The sequence below is a fragment of the Rattus rattus genome, chromosome 13, assembly GCF_011064425.1.
Source record: "Rattus rattus isolate New Zealand chromosome 13, Rrattus_CSIRO_v1, whole genome shotgun sequence".
NCBI lineage: Eukaryota > Metazoa > Chordata > Mammalia > Rodentia > Muridae > Rattus > Rattus rattus.
Window position 1 is genome coordinate 15,574,689 of NC_046166.1, and position 19,064 is coordinate 15,593,752.

The 19,064-nt window shown below is 45.5% G+C and overlaps 2 protein-coding genes across 2 annotated transcripts; one reads left to right on the top strand and one right to left on the bottom strand.

The window, feature by feature from the left end:
* Nucleotides 1-170: 170 nt before the first annotated feature.
* On the bottom strand, nucleotides 171-7,734 carry C13H10orf99 (chromosome 13 C10orf99 homolog). Its single transcript, XM_032919198.1, has 3 exons — nucleotides 7,590-7,734; nucleotides 5,089-5,169; nucleotides 171-714 (listed from the first exon to the last, which is right to left on the bottom strand). Exons 1-3 carry the CDS (start codon nucleotides 7,657-7,659, stop codon nucleotides 632-634), a joined length of 234 nt encoding a protein of 77 aa, XP_032775089.1. The 5' UTR covers nucleotides 7,660-7,734; the 3' UTR covers nucleotides 171-631.
* A 2,544-nt stretch (nucleotides 7,735-10,278) lies between these two features.
* Nucleotides 10,279-10,727, top strand: LOC116914595 (cytochrome c, somatic-like). The gene has a single exon (XM_032918956.1). It carries the CDS (start codon nucleotides 10,385-10,387, stop codon nucleotides 10,700-10,702), a length of 318 nt encoding a protein of 105 aa, XP_032774847.1. The 5' UTR covers nucleotides 10,279-10,384; the 3' UTR covers nucleotides 10,703-10,727.
* The last annotated feature ends 8,337 nt before the right edge of the window (nucleotides 10,728-19,064 follow it).

A 19,064-nucleotide genomic window follows, 5' to 3' on the forward strand; every position in this document is an offset into this window, starting at 1 on the left:
TGCTGTGTGGGACCCAAACACCTACGTACTGTCATTTTTTCTTACTGGTCAAGTTATTCTGTGATGAAGGAGTGGGCTCCAAGTTTTTGCAGACACTTTCCTTTTAGTGTAACATTGTATCCCAGGCCATGTTACTAACTTTCTCAAACAAGGATGCTCCAGGCATAGTGTATACTTTGATTTATGATTTATTATTTTTGGTGTTCTCCTGGTGATTACATTAGGAAGTTACAGGAGTTGGTTCATATCCCGTTGATTAAATGCTATGGGTTTGGGGCTGTCCGAGGGTTCCTAAGATGCTGTAGTCTCATCTGATCACAACGAAGTCTTGCTACTCTGTACTCCAGTCAGCTTGGAAGTCTCTGGATCTGTAGCTCCCAGGGATGGAATCTTGGACTTTTACTCTGTAGGAGTCATGAAGACTTGTGGGCTGACCCTGCATCATAGTGACTCTGAAGGTTGGTTGCACCTTTGGAATGAGGGCTTGGAATTCTGTAATCCTTCCAGTTGTCTGAAGTGAAACATTCTGGTGTCACAGCTTTCTGGCCATGAAGGTTGGTAGGGGCCAGAAGGTTGTCTCCATAACTGGACATCAACGTTTCATCTCGGCGGAGGCCAGCTTCGGGAGGCCCTATATCTGTGGGAGAGCCCCAGGCACCACCCATGAACTGGATTCCAGCTTTCTGCATGGTCTGCAGAGTCTTGCGTGGTTTCCTGGAATGAGTGACAGCAGACACGAAGAAGAGGAAGGCAAAGTGAAGAGGGTAGAACACGGGTGGAGAGAGGAGGAACACACGATTAAGAGTCATACTTATACCTAAAATTTTAAAGAAATCAAATAAGGGAATCTCACTGCCTACTCCAGAACCTAATTGGGCATTTCCTGGCATCAATTAAAATGACACTGAGCCGATGTTATTTGAGAGAGAGAATGGAAAGGACTGTAAGTAATGGTGTACGATGGTTTTTCTCTGTGCTTCAAGTTTATTTCTAACTGCATTGTGATGTGGAAATTAATGGCACGGAATCTGGAGCTGAACTGCTTGGATTCAAAGCCTACAGTGTTCACCAGCCTTCAACTGACTATACCTTCAACAGATTTCTTTAACTTAACTTCTCTGTCCTTTGGCCCCTGCATCCTAACAACAACAACAACAACAACAACATCATCAACATCAACAACAGTAATAGTATCTAATTTTCAGGATACTGCAAGTGTTGGTGGATGTAAATACTTATATAAAGCAATGCTTATTCATTCTCAACCGCATGTAGCCATCACCAATTAGACTCCATTACCCTATCACAAACATACAAACAAGCAAATAAGCGAACCAATAAATGGGGTTGGCCAGGATGAGAGACAGCTCTATCTGATAGGCAAACTCACTGCAAACTGTACTTAGTGCTTTGTGTTAGCCAGGGTGAGGCTAGGTGCAGACGGGGCTAGTGAACAGAGTTACAAGGATCAGGAGACAGGGGACTGTCTCCTCTGATTGGACTCCTGGGCTATAAGGCTTCCAGCTCTGGCCAACACCTCCTTCCTAGTGTTTATTTTTCTGGGTCTGTGTTATACTACTCTGGTGTTGCTATCCTGAAACCCTCAAGTCACCCCTCGTTTGCAATGGGTAACCTTTAGCACTTTAGTTAAGCCCCGTGTAAAGCCAGAGGCAGCGCCATGGTAAGGGAACAGGCTCGGCAGCCTTCCACCCTAAGTGTGGCCTGGGTTAACTTATTTTGTTGAGCTTGGAAACAGAGAGTGTAGTCCAAATCTTTAGGGCCTGGGCTTGTCTGAGGTATCAGGAGTCTCTGTATGTGGCCTCAAAAGAGCTTCTCCTGGTGATCTTGTGACACACGGAAGGAAGATGACCTGGCAAAGGCCATAACTTTGATCTGGTGGGATCTAAGAAGCTATGAGTCCGACTTAGGCCAGTGTCTAAGGCCCTCGGCAGCCAACTGTGTCAGCGTATTGAGTGTTTCTTTCCAAAGCGCTGTCTGAGCAGTATTGCTATGCAGAGCTCCCTACAGTTTATAAAACCACTTTAAGAAAACTCTCTCCTGCTTCTCCCAGGAAGCCGCTAAACACAGCCACTTGAGTCAGCCTACTATTCATTTATCATATCAATTTTCAAGTTTTGTTACTTCGACACAGAATCCCAAGCCTTGTACGTTGTGTCATTCCATGGGCTTAGCCCATCAAGTAGACACAAAGCAGAGCTTGGGAAAGGTTTTAGGATGGGTGAGGCAGTCACTCTGAGTGCCTAATTTCTCTTCCCGTAGAAAGTAGAGCAGGCACTCCTGCCTGTGAACCCCGGTACAGGAGACTACATGACAGGAACATGGGACACTAAGAAATTACGTGGCTGATTGCCCAATTCCCCGATTCATCTTCTCATTCCTTTTCTCTGGATCTCAGGTCTGTCCTGGAAGATGCTGGGTGGAAGCACCAAGCCCGGGCAAGCATGTGCACTGGGTTAGTGTTGTGAAATCAGCAGCAGTGAAGAGTTAGGAGAGAAAAGAGAAGCTAGAGGGGGGAGAGGTATGGAAACACACACAGTCACACACACACACACACACACACACACACACACAGAGATGAATGCATGCACTTACACACACACTCGCACACACCACATACACACAAACACACACATGTACATAGAAACATACAAATACCACATACACAACGCCTACGTGCTACGTAACTCCATACACAAAGATACACAATACACATGTGTTCTCAAGTGAGTGCCGCTTCCCTGGAAGCCAGCCTCTTCCACTGTGACAGTAAGGCAGGTCCACAGGGTGGCATGGACTTGGCCTGATGCCGGGTGTTCTGTGGACGTAACCCTACTGATTTCTCAACAACAGCAAGATGGATCCTGCCGCCACACACTTTCTACAGAAGAAGAGAAAGCTCAAAAGCGCAAAAACACAAAGCCAGCACGGGGCGGAGCTCAGACCCCACCCTGAAGGCACTTTCCTTCTAGGACATTTCATCCTGGCATTCTGTGGGAAATGTCCCTCCAGAGATGAGGCGGCCAGTTGCAGTGCAAAGGCCCCCCAGAGCCTAGTGTTTACATGGTAAGGGTCCAGTAAAGGTGCCTGCTTCAGTCCTCATGTTCTAAGCTGCTCGTGAATTCTGCTGTGGAATGCTTGAAACATACGCTCAAAAGGAAATCCAGTTTCTACATAGGATCCCTGACTCAGGTAATTCTCCTATAGTATTATCTGTTCAACAAAAGGCTGCACTTGTGCTGGACATAGTGTACCTAGACACATTCCACATTTCCAGGAGCTAAGTGTAGAGTGCGATGTGAGCGTTTATCCATCCCTGTCTGTACATGTGTAATTTATGTGCTAAGTCTCTGTGTGTCATGTAGGTATGTTTGTGTACACGTGATGTGCATATCTGTATGCAGTTATATATGGATATATATGTGTGTATGCATGAATTTGTATGTCTATATGTCTATATGTATACTGTTTCTGTCTATATACGTAATAGGTGGTATATGTATTTGTGTGTCTGTACCCTAAATGTGTGATATTTGTGTGTGTCTATAATGTGATATATGTAGGTTTGTGTATGCAATTTTGTGTGGTTATGTGGTGTGTATGTGTCTGTATGCACACACTTGTTGTGCAAGCATGTGTTGTGTGTGTGCTCGCACCCCTCCTTCCTTCAGTTTCTCGTTTCTTCTCTGCCTTTGTGCATCTGTGCAGGGAGGGGCTAGAAGTGAGGACAGGTTCCAGCAAGCCCTCAGGAGGGAGCTGCCACCTCTCTCCCCTACATTTGCACTTTGTTTCACAAGCTGCTGTGGGAGCAGAGTTGCTGGCAGCCCGTGTTCATCCTCCACCTTCCCAAGGCGGGTGCCTCACGCTTGGTTATTCACGAGATATGTGTGAGAGAAGAGAGAGGCTGTCAGCCTTTCAGGGTACTGAAGCTATCCTGTCTTCCTCATTTTGTTCCCCCAATTTCATTTACCAAAGCCCTTGACAGGGTGTGATGGCTTCAGTGTGGAAGGAGGGGAACTGTAGCCTTGACTTTCAAGCCTGGGTCTTAAGACAGGGGTCCTAAGTTGAGGTTCAGGCCAGCTATCCAGGGTCTTGACCTCATTCTGTACAAAACCACAGAAGTCCAGTGTCCACCCGGGGACAACAACCCAGAGCTTCAGTCTGCTGCTGGTCTGGACTCTAATGCTGCGATCTGTGTGCTCGGGATTTGGTCCTGTCTACCTCACTGCTATTCACTCTCTGGTCCCCCTGGTTTGGGAGGGGACAGCTTGGCTCTTACAGGCTCATGGTGGTCATGAATGATCCCAGCCTGGCGTCAATACTGAGCCTCGGAGCCCCTGTCTACTTCCTTGGGTGCGGTCTTGTCTTCTACCAAGCTGTTGTTCTCTGCATCCATAGGCTCCACACACTGGCGGGAGACCCTCTGGCAGGTTCTGCTTCGGGTTTATAGGTGGGCTACGGTTTGCAGATGCTCCGGGCCCCTCTGTCACGTAACTCCTCTGTCTGTGCTCCTCCGGCTGGCACACACCAGACCTTCATGCTTGCTTCATGTTTCCTCTGTTCCCTTTTCTATTCTCGATTGTCTGCACTCGGTCTCATAATCTTTCCATAAGGTTTCCCGTGCAGGAAACCACATCTCTTCTCTCTTCCTCCACCGCCCCTCCCCCCTTTTTAAAATTTTTCTCCCAATGGAGACTAAATACAGGGCCCTGAGCTTTCTAGGCAAGCACTCGTCCACCGACTGGGCCACATCTCCAGCCCTTGAGCCATGGATTCATTGTGTATCTCTATCTGGTCTCGAGTCATGCTCATCTGTGTTAGCCTCTCTAATTCTGGGATTACTATGTGCTACCAGGCGTGGCCCCTCTGCCTATATACTTTTTCCTGACAGAAAGTGTTCATCTTTAAATGATTAAATTATTGCCTCCTCAGGAGTCTCTAAACTCTATGTGCCTGAGATTGATTGTGGCCCCTTTATGCTAGCACTTGAAACCAGATGTCAACTCTCTGGTTCCATGGCCACCCTAGAAATCCTCCCACTTCCAGCCCAGACAGGATGAGGTTACTTACCTTTCCAGGTTATCTGTTTGGATCTAGGAGATAGATGACAGCAGGGCCTGAGTTTCGGGAACTTGGTAGGACGCTTTCTCCCTAGAAGCAAAGGGAATATAGAGCTCTGTTTAGTGGGCCAGGGACACCATTGGGCCAGTCTGTTTAAGGATGGCTTGGGAGAGCTTCTACTCACAAGATCCGGAGTTTAAAAATATTTATTAAAAGCTGGGCAATGGTGACACATGTCTTTAGTTCCAGCATTTAGGAAGCAGAGTCTGGTGGATCTGTGAGTTCGAGGCCACCCTGGTCTACAGAGGGAGTTCTAGGACAGGCAGGCTTACACAGAGAAACCCTTGTCTTAAAAAAATTAAAACAAACCACCACCGTAACAACAAAAGAATATTTGTTGAAAAACAACCACCACCACCACCACCAACAACAAAACCAGGAGGAGATTGTTGAGGGAAGGCAGAGGTAGCCTATGTTGTGTGGCTTTCCAGAGATAAAGTTAGTCTTGGAGGTCACTCTACCCTCTGAATATTTCTTCCTCACGATGCTTTGAAAAAACCTTAGCTCTGTGGAGAAATGTCTTTGTGCTTAGACATTAATTCTGACTGGCAGTCCAGATCTGGAGTCCAAGGAAAACATCCCAAACACAGAAACCATTTTAGATACACAAAGCTTTCGACTGTATATTTAATAGTGTAACTGAGCGCATGAATTCATGAATGAACACTCAGAGCATGTCGAGTCATGCGCACACGTATCTGGTGAGTAATGTTATACCCTGAAGCTGTGGGATACAATCCTAAATGGGGGGAGGGTTTGAGGTCAAAGACACCATTCCCTGGATTTCCATTAGAATCACATTGGTGGCCTTGAAATTGTCCAAAAGTAAGGCTCTGATAAATGGCAACGCTGTGGGCTATGTTGAAGAAACTGACCATTGTCTTCCTTGTAGAAGGTGCATTTTCACTGAGAAACTTGAGCAGCAACAACCAATCAACCAACCAAAAGCAAAAGCAAATGCTTCCTGTAACCCAACTACTCAGGAAGGATCCTGTACAGGGCTGAAGTCAGTCATCAGTATTTTGGGTGTCTAAGTAATACGGCGAGGGGTGTTTTCTTTTTTAAAAAAATCTTTTATGTCCACTAACTGTTAAAATCTTCATAAGTATTGATATAAGAATGCAAGTAGAGGGTTAGGTAAGAGAAAAAGACTTCAACACTCAGCTTTTAGAATGAAGAAAGGCAATAGGAGGATGGGGAGGTGACTCAGGCTTTAAGAGCGCTTGCCGTTCTTCCAAAAAGCCCAAATATGGTTCCAAGAACTCATGTCCAGTGGCTCACAAGAACCTGTAATTCCGCAGCAGGAAGCCCAGCACCCACCTGGCCCTTGAGGGCATCCATACACACGTAGCATATCCACATACAGTTACATAAATAAATCTTAAATGCAGCAGGTATAAATATTCTTCGCTACAAGTATGAAAAGGCCATGTAGGTTCCCACACATCTATTCCCCTACTGTACACAACCTCAATCCTTCGGCACATGGAGCTTTCTGTGCAGAAGGATTTGAAATACTCAAGTTTAGATAGCCCATTGTTCATTTACATTGTCCTAAATGCAACACAAATGGCAGTAGAAGTCACCTGACTTTCCAGACAAGAATGACTTGGATGGGTAGCTAGCTAGGTGGATTTCTGCTTGTGTGGTAAGTATGCAACTTCATATAGGTGTCAGGTCCAAAGGAAACTCCACTCCCCCAAATTCTGGTGCATGTTTTCCCTCAAGCAAAGGAGCCATTTCCTTATTACTCTCAGAAGAGACGAATAGCTGTCTGTGGAGCCTGTTAGCACACCAAAGTAAATACTGGCCTCTAAGACTTCTCAGGATAACTTCTGGCTTTTCTCAATTCTTCTCATCCTGTCCCTCTATCCTCAACTTCCCCAAAACCGTGGGATTCTCTTTCCCAGCTTTTCATTCCCATATAACCATGACATTCTAGCCTTGCATGCTCTTTTGTCTTCCTCTCTTGGCCCTCTCTTTCTTGGTTTCTTTTGCCAGAATTCTCTTCGTCTTCCTCCTCTCTTATCCTTCCTCTTCCTTTTGTCTCTCACGATCAAGTTCTGTCTGCTGGCTATGTTCAGTGTACTACATCCTCTCTCTGCTCCAGATTCTTCCAGATTCCTCCAGCTGCACTTCCCTCGTATCTACAACAAGCACCTTCCCTTTAACCGTACCTTGGAAGCCAATGTCTTCTGTTTATATATATGGTGCCGAAACTCCATTTACACAGTAGGCCTGCAGCATCTTTACAAGAGTAAGACGGCACAGAAGCTCTAAAGGCTGAAATCTCAAGCTACTTGTTGGGCACTGTAGTGAACAAAATATCTGCACAGTTCTCTCCATTGTTCAGGACTGTCTGCTGGGACCTGCGCCCCACTAGTTTCTGTTCAAAACCTTCCCAGACCATGGAATCAACGCTCAGGGACCAGAGTCCAGGGGCAGGTTACCTTCTGAGGAGAGAATGCAGAGACAGAGGAGCAGCATGAAGAACAAACCGGAGAGGGTGAGAAGTCGCATAGTGAAGTAGCTGGAGTCTCACGGCTAGGGAGGAAGCAGTGGCACAAAAGACCTCCCTTTGGCCTCTGAAGACATTTATAGAGTGGCAGAAAGAGGCGTTTCCCCATTGGCATCCCAGCCCTAGAAGTCACGTAAGAACAGTGAGCCCCTCCCAACAGGATAATAAACCAGCTCTTCAAGAAGTCAGGAGGATTAGGTGACTTGCTGCATGTACTTCTAAATGTCTAGCCCTGAGAGCTGTTCTGTGTTAGCCTCTGTGGTTAGATAAAGAAACTCTTGTGCCGTGAAAAGCCACTGTCCAGGGTTGAACGTTAACTTTTAGAGTGAGCAATAATCCAGTGAATGCAGATCTTCCTGCTCTCTTGTAAACGCGGCTGGGAAAGGGGTCATAAAACCAAAGGCAAAGGCTCAGGGGGAGCCAAATTGAATCCTTTCTCTGACATTTATCAGCAGTGTTATCTTGAACTTGTCATCGTTAAATGTCTCTGGGTCTGCTGTCCATCTATGAAGTGAACACAGAGCTGCCTGAGGACACACGTTCCAGATGTCATCTGTACCAAGCTGGGTACTTATGCCACTGTTAAATTGTGTGGGGACTGAAGTTAGTCCTTGGTGAACAACTGGTAAAGTGATGCAATAAAAAGAGTGCTATGTGCCAGCCTGAGCAGCATCGGGGAGAATCCCACTGGAGGAGTAAGGGAGTGTTTCACAGCTGCAGGAAGCTAGACCACCCATTCCTTAGACATGCCCTGAATGGGGATGTGCTACCGTCCCTGATCCCAGAGACTGCTGTGCAGAGAGGTGAGTACCACACAACACAGTGCCATGCCAAAGGCCCGTAAAAGATCATGTACAGTCAGCTGGAGAAGGAAGGAGAGAAGGCTGCTCAGAGATGGAGTACATAGGGCTCAGTAGGGCGGTGGACCAGTATGGTGAGTCAGGTTGTGGTGGACTTCCTGGATCACAGAGGAGTTATATTGGCCAGGATGAAAAAGGTAGGCCTGGTGTCTTCTGACTGGGTGAACAGATGCTGGGCACTCAGGGCTCTTTTTCTGTTAGGAATGGTCTGTGGTCTCTAAGACATGGTCTAAGCACAAGGAGTGAATGGAAGACAGCTCCCTGTGGGACATAGCAAGCACAATATTGTATGGGTGGCTGTCTTAGGGTTTTACTGCTGTGAACAGACCTCATGACCAAGGCAACTCTTATAAGGACAACATTTAATTGGTGCTGGCTTACAGGTTCAGAGGTTCAGTCCATTATCATCAAGGCAGGAATATGGCAATGTCAGGGCAGGCATGGTGCAGGAGGAGCTGAGAGTTCTACATCTTCATCTGAAGGCTGTTAGGAGATTGACTTCCAGAGAGCTAGGATGAGGATCTTTAAGTCCATGTCCACACTGACACACTTCCCCAGGGAAGCCACCCCTACTCCTCTTTAAAAGATGTATTTATTTTATATATGTGAGTACATGGTTGTTGTCTTCGGACACACCAGAAGAGGGCATCGGTTCCCACTACAGATGGCTGTGAGCCACCATGTGGTTGCTGGGAACTGAACTCCAGACCTCTGGAAGAACAGTCAGTGCTCTTAACCTCTGAGCCATCTTTCCAGCCCAAGCCCACACACCTCTTAATAGTGCCACTCCCTCTGCTAAGCATATTCGAACCACCATAGTGCCTTAGCAAGTGCGAGGCTCTGGTCTCGAGGGTAAGCAGCCAGGCGATCTCCAGCCTGTGTAGGATAGTATGTGGGGAATTGCCACACACTCTACTGAGCCTTTCCTCAGCTCCTCAAACCCTCAACTCCTGAGTGCTTCTTCCAGACCAAGCTCACGAATATTCTCTCCCAGGCTTTCCCAACACCTGGTGTGGGGATGTTGATGGTTGGCTCTCAGATTTCTCTTCCCTCCCAGCAGCAGAGGTCTGGGAGATAAATGGCCTAAACCCAGAGGAGCAAAAGGAATGTAAGGCAGACACTGGGCCTGTGGCTTCATTATGATTCATGGGCGTCACTGAGCAGTTGTGAGTGACACAGAGCTCTGTAATGCCTAGATTGTGCTGAGAGTCTAAGGCACCTGGCCCCCTGTGCCCACGTCAGGGTGTCACCCTGGAGATGGTTGAAGATAAGGTGCTAATCCTGAGATTGCTGGAGAAAAACCAGTCCCACCATTTTGATCCAAATTTAAAGCAAGCTCTGTTGAATACTAAATACTGACCAAGAGATGGACTTTGGGCCTTTCCCTGGGATTTCTCAGATACATGGCTCCCGAGACAATTGCAGGGCTTCATAAAGACTGACTTATAAGCCACTGTACTTTCTCATGAAGCTTTGTTATTTTCCAAGAACTACAACTTCCAGCATCCCAGGAAGTTAACTGGTCGTTGAGCAGATGGCACTTACAGGTTAGATTTGGGTATTACAAAAGCTCTGGCAAGAGGAGGTAAATTAAGAGAGGAAGAACTGGGTCTGTTATATACATCCATATCAGAACCTAAGGAATGGAAGACTGAGACGCATGCAAATGTTCTTCAGCCAAGAGAGCGCAAGGAACATGTGTGGGAGGGGTCTCCACCAGGAAACAGAGGACTCTGGCTTAAGAAATATGGGGTTGCACTGACACCGGTACATAGGCGCGGGCCGGCGTGTCCTTGGGCTAGACAGCGGGATGTCTGCCCAAGAGTCTGATCGTTTGTGGTGTTGATCAGCCCGGACCGAATTTAAAATGGGTGATGTTGAAAAAGGCAAGAAGATTTTTGTTCAAAAGTGTGCCCAGTGCCACACTGTGGAAAAAGGAGGCAAGCATAAGACTGGACCAAACCTCCATGGTCTGTTTGTGCGGAAGACAGGCCAGGCTGCTGGATTCTCTTACACAGATGCCAACAAGAACAAAGGCATCACTTGGGGAGAGGATACCCTGATGGAGTATTTGGAAAATCCCAAAAAGTACATCCCTGAAACAAAAATGATCTTCGCTGGAATTAAGAAGAAGGGAGAAAGGGCGGACCTAATAGCTTATCTTAAAAAGGCTACTAATGAATAATTCCACTGCCTTATTTATTACAAAAAAAAAAAAAGAAATATGGAGTGTTGGAAGGTGGGCCCGCCTGCAGGACCCCCCCCCTCCCACCTGAAATCAGAAAGGTTTCTAGAGCTTTCATGTATCCTGCCTGTGTGAACACACATGGAACTTAAGATTGCCCTTATGGTGGGATGGCAACTGTCCTTTGCCTTGATAGGCATACACTTCTTGGAATCAAGGGATGGATGGCTGGTTCCTAACCTAGCAGGTCTCACAGAAGGATGTCCCATTCTATCCAACTCTCTAGGATCCTGGCAGACAAGTCAGACATCTCTTGCTGCTGGAGACTGGCCTATGGAACGTACCCTTCCCTTGAGGCTCTGTTTGCTGGCCTGCTAGAGAAGCAGTTTTTGTTCATGCCAAAAGTTGTTCAGTATGGAAATCAATGGCCAGGGGACATTTAACCCATAACCTATGCTTTTCATAGGTACAAAAAACTTTACAGTTAGTTTACCCGAAGAAACTAGTTCAGGTTCCTTGCCTGTAGGTCTGTAGCTCTGTAGGTCTGTAGGCCACGTCCTACAGTCTGCTAGCTTAATTGTTCTTTCCCCTTTAATGCCACCTCAAGAGAAGACACATCTGTGTTCCAAAAGTGGCTGCCTCACCTCTTTCCTGGGTACCCAGCTCTGGAGTTGTTCCTGAACTCCGATTGCTTAGTGGGTGTGGAAAGTAGGGGGATGCTTGCTGCCTGGACCTTCTGACCCACCAGGCCAGGCTCCTCTCATTCTCTTGGAACTTCTCAACCTTCTGCCATGGAACTGGAAATGGGCTTTTGGCTCTTAGGGTATTGTTCCTCATTGCAGGACAAAGACACAAGGACATTGTTCAGTGAAGGGGGAGGAATCAGCTATCTTGAGGGCTTTTCCTGAAACACACACACGAGCCAGAATTCTCGTATTTGCAGGTTCTGCCGGGGTCACAAGTTCCGAGGAAGACTGCATTCCTATGTTGGGATTCTGCCTCCTTTTTAAATGTCCAGAAAAACGTATTGGTGTAAATTAAAATAGTTCAGGGTGGGTGCATAAGATAAACCCAGAGTACAGCCTCATCCCCAGAGACAACAGCCCTTCTCGCATTTCCACTTACTTTATTTTTCTTATTAAGCATTTCAAAGATAACTGTCAACCTCTTACTTTTTAAAAAAGGGAGAAACACCTCTGGCTGTTTACAGTATTCAGAATCTCATGTTGAGCTGAAAGAGGTGAAGATGAGAAGCATTTTAATGGGCACACCCGTTAAGTCTTAAGCATATGCGGTTTTGGTATGGAAAAAAGAAATAACCCAAATTTAATGGTTTCCAAAAAAACACTTTGAAAACTTGGCAGCCATCCCGGGGAGAAAGTTTTTGGAGACACACCTAAAACAAAGGGGATTTCAAACCAAGAAACATTTCAAATCAACTCTGTCATGAGGAAGCAGTGAGGAAGAAGCTGCCCAAGGCTTCTCCACCCTGTTTGCTCACTTTCTGGCCTGAGTCCCACACCTCAGGCAGTACCTACCTGTTCTTTATAGACCTCATGGTTGATGAGAAATGACTCTCCCTCCAGTGTGCTTGGCAAGAAGCAACTAATGGAGGGTGACTGCAGGTCCCAGGCCATAGCCCTCTCCTCTTGACCCCGGGGGAATGTAAGAAGTCATGGCCTTAAAGCCATGAGGGTCTCTCCAGTGAAACTACTTGTTTACCACACTCCAAAGCTATTGATTGTTCTCCAGCTGTTGTTCTGAGTTCTGGGCTGTATGCACAGGGGAAGCCCAGCAAGAACGTTTTAACACTTCATAGCTACCCTGAGTGGGCCTTCCTGACATTCCTTCCTTCTATCCACTTGGTCTTGTGCTGCTGATGTTAAGGCTGTTGTATGCAGTGGGGGCCGTGAGGATGTTCCCTTAATCCTTGCTCTTGAACAGGGACTAGCCTCTGGTCTCACTGCCGTAGTGAAGCTTCCTACTGGTAACTCCTTTCTGTGTGCTGCCAGATAATTCTCCCACAGCCTTGGTTATGGGACTACCTTGTCTCTTCCATGGAGGCAGCAGTTGGTCTAGGGTTTCCTTCCTGGATAAGGTTCCTGAATATTGTGTTCTCAACCAGTCCACAAAGGTTTGCTGGGGGACCTACTCCTCTTTCTCTCCTCTTCCATGGGCACTGCCAGGATACCAGTCTCTGTGCTCTTGATGTAAACAGCCCACCTCCATTCACTGCTTTTAGTTTAATGGATTTAAAGTTCATATGAGCATATACCGCTTTTGTTTCTGCTCCTGCATTCAACACAATACCCAGGCTGTTGCTTTTAGCAGATTTGCCCTTTCAGGGTTTAGGAGGATTGTGTTGGACATATACATCAGATGTCCATTTTCCACTCAGCCACTGATGGTCACTCAGGTTGATTCTCTACCTTGGCTGTTGTCAACAGTGCTAGGACGACCATGAGTGTGCAAATACCTTTCAGCCTGCTGATTTCACTTTCTTAGGGTGTATACCCCAAAATGGAATGACTAGCTCTTTCTATTCTAATACCAATCCATCTCCAAATACTATCCAAACACTACCTGTGTTAAAAGATATCCAATGCTTCTTTAATAGGAACCTTCTCCTCTTGCTACACTAGGGATACACACACACACACACACACACACACACACACACACACACACACAGGCCTTCAAAGTTATAACAGGACAGACTATACCTGCACATGTTGATTTTGAAGGAGGAAGATGAGGATAAGTAGAGCCCACGTGAGCCTTGGCAGGAAGGAGGGTATTGATAGAACAGGAGTGGTAACGGTTTCTGCTTAGGGCTGAAGAACAGCAGAAAGGCTTGGGATGGATCTAGTTGCTATCTGCTCTCTTCCTTGCTACTCAGCAGCAGCCTTTCCAGAAGAGGTGTCGCCTTGCTTTTCTAGCACTAGAAGTCCCAAGATAGAATGAAGACTTGTGTAGAGCTACTGGGGACGGGCAATCTTAGGATAAAGTCAACTCGGAGGAGTAAGGGTTACAGGGAAGGCATGCTGGGCCATGGGTTTGAAGGTCTTTCTGATTATTTCCCAAGGAGCTTTCTATCAAGTGTTTCAATGTTCTCACTCACTCTCTGTATGAACTTCCCATGTTTCTTTCCCATGGACTGGAGAGATGGTTTATCAGTTAAGAGGGTTGGCTTCCACATTAACTCCAGTTCAAAGAAATCTGACATCAAAGGGTGCCAGGCACATACAGGATACACATAGATACATGCATGCACCCACGTATGAGCTATGCCTGGGTGAAGATGAGAGGTTCTCACCTTTCTTTTCTTTCTTTCTTTTTTTTTTCCAGAGCTGGGGACTGAACCCAGGGCCTTGCGCTTGCTAGGCAAGTGCTCTACCACTGAGCTAAATTCCCAACCCTTGAGAGGTTCTCACCTTTTATCACAAGGGTCTAGGAACAAACTCAGGTCATCAGGCTTGGCACCAGTTACCTTTAACCACTAAGTCATCTTGATAGCCCTCACCTCACTTCAGCTTTAGGAAGCATCATTCTACTTAAATGATTCAGCTGATTAATTATACTTAGATTTCTAGACACCCACAGTGGCATTGACTGCCAGCACAAGTAGGGTCCTGAAGACTTTACAGTTTGCATAACCACCAGGCAGAATTTGGTCAGGGTCTTGCAGTGCTCTAAGTAGGTCAACCCTCACCACACCTGCTGCCTGTAGAGATGAGGCCAGACTTTCTTTTTCTCAGGAAAGTATCAACTCTTCTCAGAACATGTTAAAATTACTTTGGATAATCCTTTTTTTTTCCTGATCTTGAGTCATTGTTACTTAAAGAGTGTCTAATAGATATAGTAATCTCTCTGAGCGTCATTTATGAGTCACTTGGGTGTGCTAACATCTGAAGAGAGACTGGAGCTGTGAAGACCCACAGTGTTTTCAAGACCTTTTAACATTCCTAACCTCTAGCAAGGGTCTCTGCCTTAAGCCCTGGATGATACATGCCAAGTGCTTCCTTTTGAAACCAGTAGATCTCTCCTAGTTACTGGCACAGTTGTAAGCGTTCAGAGCGATATGTCTCTGGCCATTCATTCCTTTTTTGCAGTGTGTACCAAGATTTCCTTCAAGGACTACCAAATTTCATAGTCTTGGAAACAGATCACATTAACCGGTTAAGCTCTTAACTTCCATTCATCATCCACTCTCAATCATTCTGCATTGCCAAGATCAACCTATTCAGTGTGCTTTCAGAATGTAACCAGGTTGACCTGTCCGTGTGCTTCTGTAATGTTCTCTCTGAATCCTCACCTCCTTAAATAACACATGGGTAGCATATGTAGAAGTCAGAGGGATAACATACAGAGGTCCGTTTTCTCCCTCCACCATGTTAACTCCTGAGATCCAGCACAGGCCATCAGGCTCTGTGGCATGTCACCTGCTGAGCTATCTCACTCTTCTACATTAATGTCCAAGTCGTCTCTCTGTAGTAGGGTGTACTGCTTGGTGGTACATGCTCAGGAGTCAACTGGGTCATTGTGGTCCCATTGCTAGCTTTTGAGAAAGCTCCAGGTTAATTTCCAAACTGGCTCTAACTAGTTTACACTCAACAGTATCCAAGGATTCCCTGTACCCAGAGCCAAGAAAGCATTTGCAATTTATATCTTGATTTTGGCAGTTCTGAATGAGGCCTGCTTCACAATAGCTAGAAAATAGCATCAAGATGTCTATCAACTGATGAACAAGGAAAGTAGTACTCAGTAGTATAGAAAAACTAATTATGAAATTTGCAAGTAAAAAGAACTAGAAAAACCTAATAAAGTGGTCCCACATGGAAAGACAAAAGCCATATTTTTCTCTCATATGTGGATCCTAACTTTGAATTTTTTATGTTGAACCTGGAGTACATGTGGAAACCAGGAAACTGAAAATGAGCCATTGGGACTGGCTGCCTTAAGGGAGGAGAGGGTAAAATACAGACAGACAGGGGATACTGGGGGTGGAAAGGTTCAAGAAAGGAAGGGGTAGGGAAGGAGGAAAAAAGGTTGGCAAGAAGGCTCCTCAAAGTGAAGGTGGCATGGCAGACATACGGGGCTGTATGGAAACTCAGGATTTCCTAACCAAAGAAAAAAGCCCCAATAGAGGGAACAGTAGAATTCAGGTTACAGGAAAACAGGGAGGATAGAGTTCTTGGGACTAAGTGAACATAGGGTGATCACTTTAAGGAGTGCGTAGAGGGGGTTCTAGCCAAAAACTAAAGATACATGAAGAAGCCTTATGTAAACCAACAAGTTTGTAACTGAATATATATATATGAAAGGAGTTTGAACAGAATGCGCAGAAAATGCTGCTCCCAGTAACAAGCACAGGATCCCTGAGTGGTTGGTCTGGTATGCCTGGGAGGCACCCTGAATAAGCTGTTGACATTGCTTTTCGTTGCCCACCAAAACTAGATGGCAAAACCCCATTGCTCGGGGCATACAAAAACCAACCTCGAAATGGCCAGAATACACTACATGTTGGCTAACTTACACAGTGCTATAAAGTGGTGTGCAGGCTGCTGCTTTTTGATGCTGGACCCTGAATGCAACAATACTGACTTGTGGGCAAGATGTGGCCATTGGTGCGAAGATGGGCATGAAGGTTTTGAAGGTAACCAAGGGCTTTCTGATAGAATATGAGGCCCATGCCATGACAGGGATTTCATACCTGGTACTAAAAACCTAGGTAGATGCCTTTAACTTTGAAGATCATACACCACAGGGGATAAAATCTGCTGTTTTTCCTAAAATGTCAAGCTAACTCCCAAATGTGTAATACCCACAGACTACCGCTGCTTTCAACTTTGGTCAGATAGGCTTTTTACAGTGGGTACCGGGTAATGCGGATTCTGACTGCCAAAGCTGTCACTAAGTGGGTGCTCAGCTGTGCATGAATCATCTACAGCGACCTCCAACATCCAAGGCCCGGGGAACTTCACAGGCTGTGCAAAGACATGTTGGAGAGTGTGAACCGTCTGACTTCTCAACATGACTAGTATAGACATCAACTCACAGCATGTGATTACCTGCACCAAGACCCAGCCAGTCAAAATTTCAGTATAAATGAAAGGATCTCTGAGGTCCCACCATCCTAGAAATTGTTGGTAGTTGATGACAGCTAAGGGAGAGTCCACTCTCCACCAGGGACATGGTTGTTGCTGTGTTACTCATGCCTCTGAGTGGCCATGTACCACATACATATGTGCAGCATCAATTGAACTCTGGGTTATTAATAACTAAAAAAAGAGACCAAGTGAGAGTACACAAAGGAGTGGGGAACTAAGGGGAAGAATGAATGACTAATTATGACAAATGTATAAAACTTTCCAAGACTAAACAAAAAAAGAATCCCCAAACTGAACAGGTAGGCAGGGGATCCTGGGGATGGGAAGGTTGAATAAACTGAATGTATATATCACTTTGATATTTGCGTGTTTCCAGAACATCCCAAAATGAATTAAAAAAACAACAACAAAATCCTTCTATGTAATCGTTAAGGGCCTGTGAGAAGACTGCAAATGATAAATTTCCAGTTTTGCCTAAAAACCTATCATTTTGCCTGTCAACTCCATTTTGTGAGGGAAATAAAGTCACCCACTCACCCATTATATATAATCAAGATCCAAGGTATCAGGTTTTTCCACTTGCATAACTACTACCCAACCACACACATTTTATTTGACTCATTTTACAGTCTTTATTGTTCCAGCAATGACACTAAACACTGTAAAACGCTGCATTAAAATAAAACAAGAGCCGAGGCAGGCAGAATGGCCCAGTGGGTGAAAGGTGCTCTGCTCCTCAACGGCCTGAGCTACAACCGTGAGAGCCAAGATGGTGGAGGGAGCCACCCTCATATGCCCGCAGGACACCATGGCATGTGTGTACCCACACATGTAAAGGAACCCTTCATCTTATTCATTTCTACCTGACACTACTGTTGAAATCCTACTTTTTTCTTTTCATAACTATATGAAGTCAAAGATTAAACTTTGGGTTTTAACCTGCTACTGAAAACAACAGGTCCTTTAAGAGTTCAACTTAACATGACAGTGACACTTTATGGAGACTAGAACAAAGACAGAAATTAGGCATTTGGATTTTACTGCAACAGCTAAAATTCACACAATGCCCAATCATAGCTGCACTAACCCCACAGGGGGATGTTGTCTCCATCTTAAAGTTGAGGGAACTGGGCATGGGAGGTTAGGTCATTTGCCTAGGGTCATATAAGAAATCAGTCACGATCCAAATGAACGCAGGCCATCTAGCCACAGCTCTCCTGTCTTACCAGACTGCAGTAATGTACTGCATGGTAAAAGCCCAAGTTGCTTTTCTATTCAAGACTCTGGTGAGATGGACTGAACATATCATGTAGAAAAAAGTATAGCGATAACCATTTGGCTAGAAATTTTATTTCAGAAATAAGCATTCAGTGTACTTTAAAGTGATTAAAAGTTATTTATGGATTACTGTAATAAATACTTCTCAAAAATAGTTACTCTGTAAATACACATACAAACTTCAGTGAAGAACTCCTCGCCACAAACAAGTGATCTGTATCAAAATCTGATGTCACAGGGAAGCTGAGCGGTGGCCTGGACGAGGGACAGAATGCTAAGGGAGTCTAAGGAAGCACTCCCCGTTACATTTTTCATTCAAATATTTCCCAAGGCCAACTTAAGTTTGTTTTGTTTGTTCATGCATAATCTGACAGGGAACATAGGAAGCCAACAGTTTTAGAAGAAAAAGCAATCCTAATCTTAGCATAAGCCACAAAGAGGCTTTTCTGACAGCTGTCAAAGCTGTGTTGAGAAAAGCAAGCATGCTTTCCACGAGACACTGAGGAAAACACCCTGTCCAACTACAGATATAGCAAACATCTGAAAACAAGTGAGTACTGAGCTTCGGAGTATGTTACACTGGGCAGAGCTGGTAGGTTTGTTGTTTGTCTGTTTTAGAGATAGGCCCTTGGAATTCACTTTGTAGACCAGGACGGACTTGAATTTAGAGATCTGCTTGCCTCTTCCTCCCAAATGCTGGGATTAAAGGCACATGCACCACCACCAACCAGCCTGTTTCAAAGGACTTCATAGTAAAACTCACATACACATAGTTCCAGCTGGGATTCTCCGTATGGTTAACTCTCTGGAGTGTCCTGACAATGACCAGTCAACCGAGGCCGTTAACAGCACAGAAGAATACCCGTGTCTTTGCTAACACCATGTATCCTTGTTATCACATCTCCGATGTTGTTCATTGGCTCACCAATCAGTGCTGTCCTAAGCATTCAAAATGACTGCAGGTGATTTTCATC